The sequence below is a fragment of the Parus major genome, chromosome 1, assembly GCF_001522545.3.
Source record: "Parus major isolate Abel chromosome 1, Parus_major1.1, whole genome shotgun sequence".
In the NCBI taxonomy this organism is placed as follows: Eukaryota; Metazoa; Chordata; class Aves; order Passeriformes; family Paridae; genus Parus; species Parus major.
In genome coordinates, this window is record NC_031768.1 from 75624342 (window position 1) to 75639228 (window position 14887).

Genomic DNA, 14887 nt, shown 5'->3' on the forward strand with positions numbered 1-14887 from the left:
ATAGAGGTCAACACCTGGTGAAGTCTAGGGTACTAGGATATGGCCTCCATTATAACAAAAATATAAGTTTTACAGAGAAAAAACAATAATAACAACAACAATAAAACCCTCAATCCCCAAATGCCAGTGTTCCTCTCAATCTCACTTTTGTTAGTAGAAGAGAAAGAGTACTGGAGTATTGGACAGTTCTACCATCTCAGCAATTCTAGCAGTTAGGAAGAGATGATAATTGTTCACAGTGAATGTGATATGTTCTGCTTGCCATCACCAGCTTCATACATATTGACCTCTGCAAACTGAGAGAAGGTACTAAGTGATTAATAAGTTCTGTTTAGCTCATGGGAGATTCATGGCTAGAGGCATGACCTGTCCAGCAAACTGGGAGTGACCAATGCTTTGAGAGGTACCAGCAAAAGAATTCTGCCTTAATCTCAAGGCAACAGGAGAGATATCACTTTCACCAACATATTGGCCTCTCCTGTAAGTAAATTATTTAGTTTTCTATGATAAAGTTTATTTGAAAATTCAGATTTGAAGAAAATAAAAATGTATCACAGAAAAGAATCTGGGTGTTACTTTACTTAGAAAAGAATCTGGATGTTACTTTACTGTTAAATACATAATATTGTTCAATACAGTATGAGCCATGGTCAGGAAGAAATCCCACCTGTACTGACAGGTTAACATGATGAAGAGCCTAGAAAGGGATGGAGCCTCAGAAATCTAAGATATTGAAGTCTTGGTGTGATTTTGAAGAAACAGGTAAAGACTAGATCTACATATAGGACAGAAGTTCTCTGATGCTGTGGACTGAAATGCCACTGTTGGGTGATCCTGGGACTTAATCCGCAGCCTTAAAATAACCTTGTGACCTTCAGCTACATATAAAAAGACATCTAAGAATTGTATTCCCAAAATCAGCTTAGTAAATTTAGATCCAGAGGGCAGAATCCTCTGGATTCTGATCCTTCAGAACAGAATTTTCTATTTCCTGCATGTAGATACTTGAGCCAATTGCCTGCGAACAAGCTAATGAGCACACTGAGAGCAGTCCAGCCCAAATATAACCATCTTGTTATCATAACTAATTTGCTTGGAGAAGTCTTTTAGCCATTCTCTACCTGAATGGGGTGACTTAAAGCCTGTGTTATTATTTCTATGTATAATTTGTGCAGTGTTCAAACCAGGGGAGTTCTAAGGCTATATTGCACTTCAGGTGGACTTGGTTTCCAACAAGTAGTGAAGCTGCAGTCCAAAGCTGCAGATTTAATGCAAATGCAGCTTTAAGATTCCTTTAGCAGACCCTGAACTGTAAGAAGTGATACATTTGTGTACAATTCCAAAGTGGATTTCTGAGTATGCCTGAAGTACACACAAATAGGAGCTTAGAATGACTTAAAAAACTTAATTTTGTGTGAGTTTCTCCAATTAATAAGAGGATCAAGACAACTGTGTAGGTATTAGAAGAACAGGACAAAAATTTCTGGCCCACAGTAGCAGGATTTTTTTTAGCAGCTTGCCTGTTTAGCAACACAGCCAGACATGGACGTGAAGGACTGTGATCCCCATGGCACTGGCATTAATCATCTTTGATGGAACATTTCTCATGAAAAGTAGTTTTCTAACAGTAAAGGAGAAGTCTAAAAGATGCAGCTTACAGCACAGTTTCCAAACTTTATAAGATCAGCTTTGCCCTTCAGAAAGAGATAAAAAAAGTTACAGTTTAACATCTGTGCAGATGTTACATGCTGCAGATAGATTATGTAGGAGAGCTCCCTCCAGACAGCAGCATCCCTCTGAGGCAGGACAGAGCACACATCTGCCTTTCCCTGTGTGCATCAGAGCTCTACTCATTCTAACAATGGGAATCGTCGTTCTCCATTAAGCTCATACTGAAAGCCTTGAATAAAAGCCTTAAAAAGCTCAGCTGAAAGTATTAATTCTGAGGGAAACATGTAAATCTGGATGAAAACTTCCATTCATTTTTAATCTTGCTATGGTAAACCTTGTAATTAAGATGATTAAATGACTGAATAAAACCCTATATTTACATCCTTTAGAATACCACAATGAAAAACCATAATCCTGTTTATGGAAAGAAAACAGTAGAGGCATTTTAAATTGGAAACATCAAACAAAGCTTGTTATTTAAGCAGTCAGTAATTAATGTAACTCTTGCTTGGCAAGGGCAACTAAGAGTTAACTGCCTAGGAAACCCCTCTTGGAGAAAAGAAATAATTGGGAAGAATCAGATATTGTGTTTATGGAAGAAAAAAAAAAAAAAAAAAAGATAAAGTGTTACGTTTATGAATGATCAAGTTATTCACATTTAATATATTTCACAGGGGAGAAGTTAAGGATTAGCAACAAAAACATTGCTAGTGGGAAAGCTTCTGGAGTAGTCACATCAAAATGATACAGGACTCCCAAGGAAGTTAGAGGCAGCATTTTTTATGAGCATTGGTCCAGGAAAAGCAGGAGGTGACAATCTCTTGGTGCCTGTTTGACACAAGGAATTGGCAGAAAAATTTTTTCATTCAATATATTTTCCTTCACCATTCTGAAGTAGTGGGTAATGTCTCTCCGAAAAACCTCCTTCAGTTTGTTGCCTTGCTATTTCTCAGCAAAGATGACAGTAATTTAAAAAAACTCACTTATTAAACTGAAAAGATAATTTTCTCATCTGAATCTGCACTACAATTTTCAGGATCTATTTCAGGTGTGCTTACCACCCCACATTCCTCCCTGTTTTCACTGTAAAATATTTGGACAACAATCTAATGAAATTCTATATGAACAATGTAAATACATCAAAAGTTTGTGTGTGTTTGTATGTTTAATGCATTACCTCTTGATAATATATCCCAGCACAAATAAACAGAAATCAAGTTTATATGCATATGAAACTGCATTTCTGATTAAAATCTTGTCAAAAGAAGTTAGTGTAGCATTTTTTTTCAGTCAGTGGTGCTTTGCAAAGGCTTTCAGATTTTTTCTAAAATTGTATTCTGTAAGAATGGAATGTAGGTACTATTCAATCAAAAGTATTTGCTTTATCTTCCATTTGAAAACATGTTAATAAAACTATATTTCTCTTAATACAGTGCTCTTTTTTTAAGTCATCTGTCTTTTCCCATGCTGCTGATGCCATTGTCTAAAAGGGCTCAAGCTGAAGCTCTTGAGCAAGTTCATATGCAGTTATTGACTGGAGAGATTGAGGAGTGGGATTCTGTTGAAGGACAAATTCCTTATGAGGTTGTGGAGAATTATTAGGCTTGATATTGTATCAAGGATTTATCTCATGTGATAAGTAAATGAAAATTACTTCTAAAGGTTCTGATCAACGTAAATAAATCAATATTACAAAGCTTGCAGTGTTCATCCACAGAAAATTCTCTATCATCATAAACATTCCCATAACTCATGGTCTTGTTAATTTGAGATGTTCACACATTTGCAAACATGCTCTGAATAGCTTTTAGCTTAGATATATCCACTATAACATCTTAGAATACACTTGAAAATTTGTCTCCTGGGTGATTTTAATGTTGAACATTTCTTAGGGCTATTTAGAAGATAATAGCACCTTTGCAAATCAGACACAGAAACTAAAATGGAGTACCAAGAAACAGAATGCTTAAAAAAAATTTTAGATGTTCCTCCACAATAAACCTTTGAAGTACTCTGCTTGTCAAAAGACCTTTTTACCTGCAAGTTTCATATTTGTTGCTTAATTTCAGAATTAAATTCATACACTTCCCTCTGAAATTTCAGGTTTTGTCCAGAATTATTTTTTACAAATGAACTCTGATCTGGTAGTCAGCTTTTGTTAATGTCTTGTATTTTATTGACAGGGCTTTGTGGAATGATTTATTTTTGAAATATCACTAGGCCTGTGGAGGTAGGTCTCCCCTTTCCAGGGAGACTCCAGCCATTGTATCAATACCACCTGCAGTCCCACTGCAGTACCACAAGTACTTACTGGCCCTCAGTACTTTGCAAGTAGGGAGCTGGATGCAAATTGCCTGTGATAGAATCACAGAGTCATTTAGGTTGGAAAAGACCTCTAAGATCATTAAGTTCAAGCTTCAAGCCAGCACTCTTTCCACCAATAAAACATGTCCTTAGGAGCCACATCTACACACTTTTTAAATACCTCCAGGAATTGTGACTCCACCACTTCCCTGAGCAGTCTGTTCCAGTATTTGACAGCCCTTTGGATGAAGAACTGCATTATTTGCATTATGGAATGAATAAAAGAAAGGGTGGCCAAGTCCCCTTCCCATTGATAGGCGCTTGTGTTTCCATCTGCATATCAGTGCAATTTTTCAGCTTTTCTTGATTACTCCGTCACTCTGTAAAACCTTTTCTGGCTTAGCTATGGTGAAAAAACTATGCCAACAGAGGATAAAAATATATTTCTGGAAGTACTTTTCCTGCTGGCATAGCCTACTGGTACTCAAACAATATAAATTAAAACAACTGAATGCTGTTTTTGAGCACTGTAGTTTGCACAGCAGGGGTTTTTCTGTCCCGGTAATGAAAATGAAAGATACTAGTTTTCACTATCAAAGGCAATATCTGTGTTACAGTACAATACTGTGTTAAAATCTGACTAAATAAAACTCAGAAGCATAATTTCAGGAAAAGAATTCTAAATGTTTTGATGATATATAAAAAAAATATGTATTTAGTGGAATGGCCATTGTTAAGAGGTGTACTATACTTTCCCTCTTGATTGATGTCCTCCTATCCTTTTGTTCTCAGTTTGTTTGAGGAAATGAAATTCAGATGTGCTGCTGAAACCATTGCTCACTTTTTCTGCCTACACCTTTCCCTCTCAGTTTACTTATCACTCTCAGGCCTTAACATCATCTCAATTGCATCATATAGACTGCAGTGTCAAACTCAGAGATTGTAAAGGCAACCACAAGAGAATCTGCTCAGAAGAGAGAAGAGCAGAGAGATGGCATTGATAACTGTAATACAGCAATAACAATCCTTGCAGTATAATATAGTATACTGTATACTACATGTAATAGTATATATAAACTATAGTATAATATACTATATGCAGTATAGTATAATATAATAGACACTGAACACATTTCTCTAACAGAAACTCAGAAGAGATTTTATGTTCTGAGGATCTTCCATCTGCAGTGTTACTTCAGGCCTAAAATTTGGAGTAGGAAAATCCCTTCAGTACATACCTCATTTCCCAGAGAAGAAAAAGATAGGCTATAGTATATCTTCTGAAAAACAAGATATTCTGTCTAGCATCGTGTCTCCAGGTGTTATATGACATGCAAATATAAGGATGTACCTAGCTGTCTACAGACTTTGCAGGAGTATCAATTTGCAAATCAAAAAAGTAACCGCCCTGGAATACCTATGTTTTCATGTGGGAATCCACAGGCATTTCATAGAATTTATGGTAATTCTGACTTTTAGCAATGATGCAGTTTTGTGAAACTAAGTTATACAGTGAAAGGAAGCAACCAAATCATGTCTCTACTACTGAAAAGGAAATGAAATTTGTATTCAACAAAAGTATCATGACATTTGAATTTGCAGCAATTTCTGAAGGCTTCTAAACACTAAAAGCAATCTTCTGTGACATCAAGGCTGCATATTCACCATGATAGCATGGAGACTATTGTCACATTCAAGTTCTACACTAGGAATTAGACAGTCTTGTAACAGAAACTCTTCTGTTATTCATTGGCATTTGCAGTATATAAGTTTAAATTAGTCCTTTGATACTCCAAAAACTGCCAGAAGAATGGTGGATACCTTGATTATGAAGTTCCATAATCAAATACAGACTGTATCTAAGATCCTGGACATCCAATAGTGATGTAAAGGAGGAGCACGAATACAGGCTGCAGAATACTGTACCTGGAGAATGAAGTGGAGGGGAGCACATCAGAACAACTCCTTGACCTTCACGTACAGATACAGCACTTCTTGTCCGACCGCTAAAATTTCCCAGATCTATCAAAAGAACAGAGCATTTTAGTTACATACCAAAGATTTTAAATTTTGTGTCTAGTGTGACTTACATTTTATTTCCTCTTTTAAAGCTGACTGTTCCTTTTTTCATACCTTGATCGATAATAGAAAAATAAATCTATTTCCATTACAAAAAAATTCTATGTTGTATCAGCACTTTGTTCCTTTTTTAGTGCACTTGCAGCACTAAAAAAATATGCAGCAGACTATATATATATATATATATATATATATATGCCATTTACAAATATATTTAATAGCTATTTCATTTCTTTTTACTATATTTTTCTTGATTTTCTTCCTTGGTAGAAGGGATTCATACACAGTAAAAAAGAAGAAATCCAACTGGAGGGAGCACCTTGGCTAACATCCAGACTGATGATGCGGCAGATGCCACTTGGACAACACACACAGCACATGGTGATGAGAGAAAGGAAAATCAAAACTTTGGTTCTAAAACCAAATCTACTCTATAACACATTTACTTTTTCACATACTTTCCTTCTGATTTCTCTGGTGCTATAAGCCCAAACCAACTGTGGGCAAACATATTTTCCCTCCAAAAGTTTCTCTCCATCAGGGCAATAAGAAACATTCCATTATTGGAACACAAATTTTTTGAATAAAACTGTAGGACACTGCTATGAACAGTTCACTGTGATTATTTAAAGCCTCTCAACCAGAAGATCCTATTATTCCATTTACCACACAGAACACAGAACATGGATTCATATTTGGGGTGGATAGTTATGCCCTAGTATTTGTATCTGTAGTAAAGGGATATGAGAGCTCAGTTCTGCCCTCAGACTGGTGTCTTCTTCCATTCCTCAGAGCCAGTGATGGTGTTTAAAACCTCTGTTCTCTCAGGGGCTTTCTAGAGACATTTCTATCTGATGTGGATCAAGGTGAAGAGAGCAGCAACAAGATATCTTTGAAGAGGATACAGCAGCTTCAACAAGCATTAAATGAGGATCAGAAATATGAATATATTGGGCCAGTGGGAGCTTCTCTCACTGACATTCAGTGATCTGTAGCAATACCTCCTAATTTCTGCTCAGAGCCCAGAGTGCTGGCATGAGTCAGACACCACTAAACACTTTGAACAGGTAGAGCAGAATTATTCCTAACTGCACTCAGTTGGTATTTCTCTGTCAGATGCTGAAATTCCACATCTTCAGACCTAGTAGAGCATAAAACTGAAGTCCAATGATTTTCAAAAGTAGTTTGAGTTGATTTTTTTTTCACATTTCTAAATTATGTTTTGGGCACAGGAAGAATTCTAAAATTTAAATACATTTAAGTTTGTGCTATCTCTGGCCAAAATAAGTAAGTGCTTTGATTTTAACAATAGGTATCTTATTTGAATAGAGAAAAGGCATGTAGGGTCCAGTAGAATTTTTTTTAAATTAGGGTTACATTACAGAACTTTGAAAACTTTTGCTAGTCAATAGATAATTAAAAATTTAAACATTTTAAAATAAGCATGTCATGGGTTGTAATACATTCTGGAGTAATTTATCTTTAAAAGTGTTTCCTAATGCATGTTACCTGACAGCATCTTCTGCAGAAAAATAATCATTATATTGTGCCCAGAAAATAGTGGGCTGGTACATCGCTGCATTAAAGTTTGGATAGGAGAACACCTTGTAATTGAAACTTTTCTTAGTTAAGGCCTCAGGTAATCAAACGTTATTTTCTTATTAGTGATAGCAACCTTTTGATACCTTTTTTTCCATTTCCTGCTTTTATTGCATGCTGTGATAGAAAAATATACATTTTTTTTCACCAAAAACCCAATATATTTTTTCTAATTTTAAAATATATGTATGACTCGAGTTTCTATTTGTTAAAAAAAATTATTTTCAAACTGAAGGAGGAAAGTATAAAAGACCTTTGAATTTCAGTGGTTTTTGAGTATCTGTTTGTTCTGAACTGGATTTCTTGTTAGCATACTGCAGAAAAAGGATTATCAGGTACAAAAGAAGGGATTTAGCTGTAAAACAAATAAATGTAGAAAAGCTTAAAAAGAAGGAAAGGTGAAGGATCATGCTTGCAGTTTCCCAACATTAAAGTAATAGGCCCAACAAGGAAAAATCAAATTAATGGAAAATTTAATTATTTTCTTGTACATCTAAGCCATTTCATATCTATCCACACTGAAAAATAGGCAGCTACTAAAAATTTAAACAAATCCCTTTCAATTCACTTTAAAACTCTAAAGAGGTAGATAATAAGAGAAAGGGTCAACAGAATCCAGTTTTGGAGGTGGGAGCTGTAACCTCTCACACAGTGACACTAGCCTTGGGTTAAGTATTCTTGCTGCAGTGTACACCTGTACCTTGTGTGACTTGTCAGAATGCCCCACACAGAACGAGTCTCTCCTTCACCTTATTGTGATGTATATAGTCGATTGATAAGAAAATGCTTTCTTGTGCTCCATCTCTTGCCCTGAAAGATTAATTTACTCTTATCTCCGTGCTAGTGGCAAAGGTGATAACAAATACTATGTTATTTTCAAAGCAGTCCCTGGGGTTCAGCTACATAACTCCCATACTCTTTAACATAAGAAACAGCACTGACCACTTTGAGAAAATGTAGTTAAGTGCTAGCCACCCTGTCTACTGTAACTTACTATTAACAATATATATGCAAAACACACAAAGCACATTTAGATGGAGTGCAGGTGACAAGAGTAACCAAATTTCCTTTACTGCTAAGAAATTAGTCAATTAAAAATTTTTATATAGTGGCACTAGCCTATGACCTGTGAGAGGGGAGTGGTGTCCTCTGTAAAAGGGAAATAGCAGAGAAATTCCATACTGATGATGCCAGCCATTAAACCCAATCTGTTTGGTGCAGTTTTCTGGATGTCAAATTTATATTGCAAGTGTATTTACATTAGCTCAGTGTGGTATTTGATCTTTGAGAGAAGTTATAAACTTGGGAAAATAATTTATATATCTGATCTAAAGGAGCTGCCAGGTAGTGCAGCTCTCTTCACAGTGACTATTCCCATGCTTTGGATACGAGCTAAAGCATGGATTTCTCTCAGCATTTATACCTATGTATTGATTTGCATTGTGGAAGAATGACACCACCACGAGACTATCAGTTTAAGTAAGACTCAGCAGAAAAAGGAACACTTCTGCAGAAAGTGAAAGGGAAATAAATGAGAAAAACCTCAAGGCAGTTGAAGCAACCAAAAAGCTTTGCAGGTCTAACAACAAAATAAACATTTAAATAAAAGGGGAAATGTTCTGCCATTGACAGAAGGACTTTTACAAAAGTTGGAGCAGTTTTTATCACTTAATGGCCTTCCAAGTCACCTTCACTGCAGTTTGGATTTTAGGTATGCACAGGAGGGATCATTCATTCACTGTGTTCATCAGTGCTGCAGCTAAGGGGGGCAGCAGGTTTTTGTGACCCAGTCAACAGTCGACAGACAACTATGAAATTAGGATCAAATTAAAGATGAAAAACAGATCTTGTTTTTATTGTAGGCAATTATTGCTTGGTAACCTGGCATGGAAGTTCTAAAAGGCTCTGTACTTCATTATCAGTGACTTTAACCAGTCAATTTAACTTTAAAGTAGAAATTAGATTGGTGCAGAACAATGTCCTTTGCCAACTCGGTTCTGTAAGTTTAAACTATTTTATATGCAAATTTATTATGGAGTTTAAAATGGACATAATATGATATGTATTAAAATGTTTAAAGACATATTCTGAAGATACCTAAAGACAAGTATAAAGCAGGCAATATTCTTTCCAATAAGGTAAAAATAGCTCTACACAAGGCAAGATTCTTCTGTCAGGCCAAGGACAAATTTATTTATTGCATTGTCACTAAGATAGGGTAGCCTTCCTCTCCTTGGATTTGAAAGACAGGACTAAGAAATAGACCTTGAGCTGGAATTGTAGCTCTTTAAAAAAGGTAAGATTTACAGGGAAAAAATTTCCATTGAAACATGTTTTTCAAAATCCCATTATAACCTAAATCAAAAACATGATTTGACTGTACACTCTAAACAAGGGAAAATATAAATGTTCTGTTTAATAACCCACAAACACAAGCTATGGAAGAATGAAAGGTGGCATTGAAAAGATATCACGTCTAACTGTATAGGGAACTTTTACGTTGGATGAACTAAACACAATACTTACTCAGAATATCCAAAACTCCAAGAAAATTAATAGATTATTTTATATTGACATACACTTATTTTCTAGGCATACCAGATTAAGTAGATAGAGCTGTATTAGTAGAGTCACTCATTTGACCTGAGAATAACTTCTACTATCGAAATTTTTCACTAGAAAAAGTGTGAAATGTGAAATGATGACTGAAACATCATCTCACCATTGATAATGGGAAAAGCATACATCTTGGACTTTCAAAACTCACATTACCATATGACTTTTAGGTGACAAGATAAGGGCAAGATTCAAACACTTTAGAATGCATCATGTTTATTATCATTGCTGCTGTTATTATTTATTACCAGAAAGGTTTTAATCCTTCATGGATCACCAGACTGACATGATGTGAAAAAGGTTTTTTTTTTTTTTTCTCAAAGATGTTACTAAGAAAAAAACAGAAATAGAGCATAGAGAAACAATGATGTAGCTCAAGCCTGCATGACAGACACCTCTGTCTGTGTACATCTGCAGAGCCATTAAAGAGTTTGAAGGAAAGGGGGTCAATACACAGATTTTTTCAGGGAGTGCCAACAAAAGGTGACACGGAACTAAGGAAACTGGCTAAAGATTTCTCTCTGAAAATTTAAAAAACAAAGAAAGGAGAAAAGATACTGTACTTATATTGAGACTAACATCTTCAGAGTCTTTCTCAGATACTAAAAAATATTTTTTTCTCAGAAAAAAATAAAAAGAAGGATCTATGAATAATGATGCTCCATGGCCGTGTTCTTGGAAACATAAAAGACTTTTTTATTTACCATGGTGTCAGCACGAAATTTAATGTACTATTGATTCAATAGCCGTGAACTAAATTTTCACTGTGAAAGGCAGATAAATAGTCAAATAAAGGAATTTTCTCTGTCCTTAATGGTGTATTTCTATTTATATAATTTTTTATAAATGATAACCATTTAAAAATACCTGGTTTACTGTTGATTGTTCTTCATTGTAGCTGTATGTCATAGCTATGTCTAGCTGATTTACCTTGTAAGTAGAAATTTTTTTATACTTTATACGTTTTCTATCACAGTGAGGTCATGAATCCATTAATGTGACCAAACATTCTACCATAATACAATCTATTAAAGAGAAAATTAACTATCCTATTGTCCTGGTTTGGTCTGCAATAGAGTTAATTTTCTTCATAGTAGATGGTGCAGTGCTGTGTTTTGGATTTATATGAATAATGTTGACAAAACACTGATGTACTGGTTCTTGCTGAGCACTGATTATCTGAAGTCAAGGACTTTTCAGTGCTTTGTGCTCTGCCAGTGAGAAGGGCTCAAGAAGCTGGGAGGCAGGGTGGCCAGGACAGCTGACCCGAACTGACCAGAGGGATATTCCACACCACAGAGCATCCTGCACGGTGTATGAACTGGGGGGAGTTGGTCGGGAAGCACCGATCGCTGCTGGGGGACGGGCTGGGCATCAATCAATGGGTGGTGAATAACTGCACTGGGCATCTCTTGTCTCTCCTGGGTTTTGTTCCCCTCCTCTCTTTCTATTTCTCATTTTTAATTACAAGTACTGTTACTATTGTTAGCATTGTAAGTATTATTTTTGTTATTATCATATTGTACTGTATTTCAGTTGTTAATATATATATAAATATTTCCTAAATTTATTTATAGAATCCTATATTAAATCTATTACAATTATTTTTTCTTTTTAATTTCTTTCCCAATTTGGATGATTTATATTTATTAATTTTTAATTATTTAAAAACTTAAACTTTTTATAAAAGACAAAAAATAGACTATTCCACTGTTTACCATGTCACACTTTTTAAAAAGAATACTATATTTCAATTAAAATATTCACTACTTGCGATCCTACACAGATTTTATATAAATTATGAATTGATACGTTTCTTCCACTTTTTTGTCTTGTCTATAATCTAATTTTGCATGGAAGAATACTCCAGGAAGGTTGAGGAAATTCAGAGCTTTGAAGAATTTTTCCTTTTGTTTCACCTAGTTTCAATAACACCAATTAATATCATCGGTATCATAAATAAAGCTTAAATTTCCCCAGAGCCTTGATAAAAAGGGAATTTGTAAGTACTAAAATGTCCCTGAATTTCAGTAGTTCTGCATTCATGAATCCTGAAGTACTGGACCAAAGTGAATTAGAAGAAATATTTACATACAGAATAAAATAACAAGATTATGTTGAAAACTACAGAGTTGCTATATGATTCAACTTGGCATGTTAAGTTCACAATAATTAGGATGTTCATGGTTACACTTGTTGATGGTTATGATTAATTAGTTATAATCATTCTGTGTCTGTCAGGTTTCATCTCTTCTCACAAGAATTATTTCAGCATGCTTCTCAGCAGTCTTTCACGTCTGCATAATGCAATTTCCAAGCAAAACACAGAATCAAGTGGAAATATTATAGTCAAGTGTTTTTCATCCTTTCATTCTGTCATTTAGAAGCAACAACTAAAACCAAACAAATAAGCAACCAATCTTAAGCAGCAAATGAAAAATTTTCAAATACAGATGCCAACATTTAACCACCAAAGTAAAGTGGGTCAATAAATACTACTGCTTCAAGAGCCTCTGAGCAAATAGATTTTTTTCACTTTTTAGAGAAATATATGCAATATATTTTTTTAAACACTTTGTTTTACATAATGTTATCTGCATCTCGAGAAACACACATTTGTATTTCCAACCTTTTACACAGAAGTTCCTGACACTGAGTGCTATACTAACCTGTAAAAATCCTATACACATGATTTTAATTTCTTATTATTTTTCCTTTCTTCTTATGAGTCCTCCTTCCCCTTTTGTTGATTTTTCTTTCAGTCACTTTTTTCAATTAAATTAATTACAAACATTCAAGGATATATTGCAAGCAACCTTTCATTTTATTGTGAGTTTCTTCAACAGGATGTGACTTTTCCTTCTTTTAATTACTAATTAAAGATCACAGTCAGTTAGGATTTTGGAAGATTAAATATAGAATGACTATCATAGTACAGTTTCTTAACATACAATGTGATATGAAATGGGCAGTGACAAATCTCCATATAGTTTATTGGAAAATTCCTGTGTAGGTGCTGTGGTTCACAGAAGGCTGTAACAGTAGTACACAGAAAAAATCCTTTTCTTACCCTCTGGGTGAACAAATCATTAAAGATAACTTTTTCTGTATTTCATTGAGCAAATTCATAATAGAAAGTATATTAAAACATTTCTTATATGTATTTAATACTTTTAGTTCGTGGATTTGAGTCCTAAAATAAGATAATGTCTTCACTTCCACATATTCAGAAGTGTATTGAAAATCTTTAGTCTGAAAGATTCTTTTTCTTACATCTCTAAAATTCCAAAGCTGGCCTTGGCAAAGCTGGAATTTATCAGAAGCAAGGGTATACAAGAGTTAAGAAATTAAATTCTTCTTATGAGGGAAAGGTGGCAAAAGAAGTAAGCTTTCCCAAGTTCAGAAGTGATGACACTGAGCTCATCTAAATTAAAAACCTTACAACTTCCACAGTGTCTGTATTTGAGACTATCTTGCTGGTGCGATACAGAAAAAGAATCTGCAGAAAATAAAAGCCTGATGTCCCAAGGTCCCTGTTATGAAGATAATATGTAAGATGCTTAATAATGGTTCAGTTGCTATTTTCTTCCTTCCCTGAATTCTTCATATTTTGTTCAGAATGTCATTATATGCATGAACTGGGACAAACATCTGAGAACCACTGCTCAGATCTAAGGTTTGGGGAATGGCATGATTGTTGAGGTTTCAGTAACAGCTGGAGGCTTGTAGACACCTTTTCCATGGGACATGACACGTCAAATTCTGACTCCATTCTAGACAGGTCATTTTGCTGCATGACTTTTCATGAGACTAATGTGTATAAATGCCTCCATACTTCACTTCTCCTTTGTCACAAAGAAGAGAAGAAGGTCATAATCTCTCAGAAATTATTTATTTGATCCTCTCTAAGAGTTGCAGTGCCTGGCATGACCTACAAGTCAATTGTGACAACATAACTGAGTGTTTGGACACATGCAAGGAGTAAATCTGGAAGACCTTGGTCCTAGCTGAATAGCTCAACTGGAAATGAAGGCCTTCCAAGCATAGAGTGTTGCCTAGGTAGCAGGTTTTTAAATATGATGCGAGGTAATATTTTTCATAAAACAGTTTGTGTTGGAGCATGTTATTCTTCTTAATATCAAGGCAGTATCAGTCACTGTAAATCACAGTTTCAGATATGATCATGTACAAGAGCCATCAAAGATAAATAAATAGGCACTAGTCGGCTGAGCAGCTGTAAATTGCCATCTATGTACTTTGATTTTTTCAATCTGTAATCTGTAGCACATCAATTAATAGCCCTGTGAAGGTGGTCTGAATATTCCTTTAATGATCTAATGTGTTGCAAAGTAATGGCATAAAATTTATTTATTTTTCTGATCAGAAAAGCTAAACCTTAGAAGGTTTCATTATTTCATAAATTCTTGGCTAAAACAGTTTAAGTGCTTTCTTAAAGGCATTCAGTTCTCCCATCTCTCTCTTTGCATTCTAATGTTTTTCACTATGTCACTTGTTTTCTAATTCTGCACATATTAGTGTCAGAGAGTTTGCATAACATGAAGCATTCTCCTCTCCTCTCCTCTCCTCTCCTCTCCTCTCCTCTCCTCTCCTCTCCTCT

General features: G+C 35.1%; 1 protein-coding gene across 3 annotated transcripts in view; it reads right to left on the reverse strand.

Annotated features, from left to right (window-relative positions):
- The window catches only part of CNTN5 (contactin 5), a 602350-nt gene that overhangs the window by 175730 nt on the left and 411733 nt on the right, over positions 1-14887 (reverse strand). For all 3 annotated transcript variants that reach the window (XM_015638959.3, XM_015638922.3, XM_015638933.3), the window contains exon 7: positions 5902-5997. In XM_015638959.3, coding sequence (XP_015494445.1) covers positions 5902-5997 — 96 coding nt within the window. The remainder of the gene's footprint in view (positions 1-5901; positions 5998-14887) is intronic.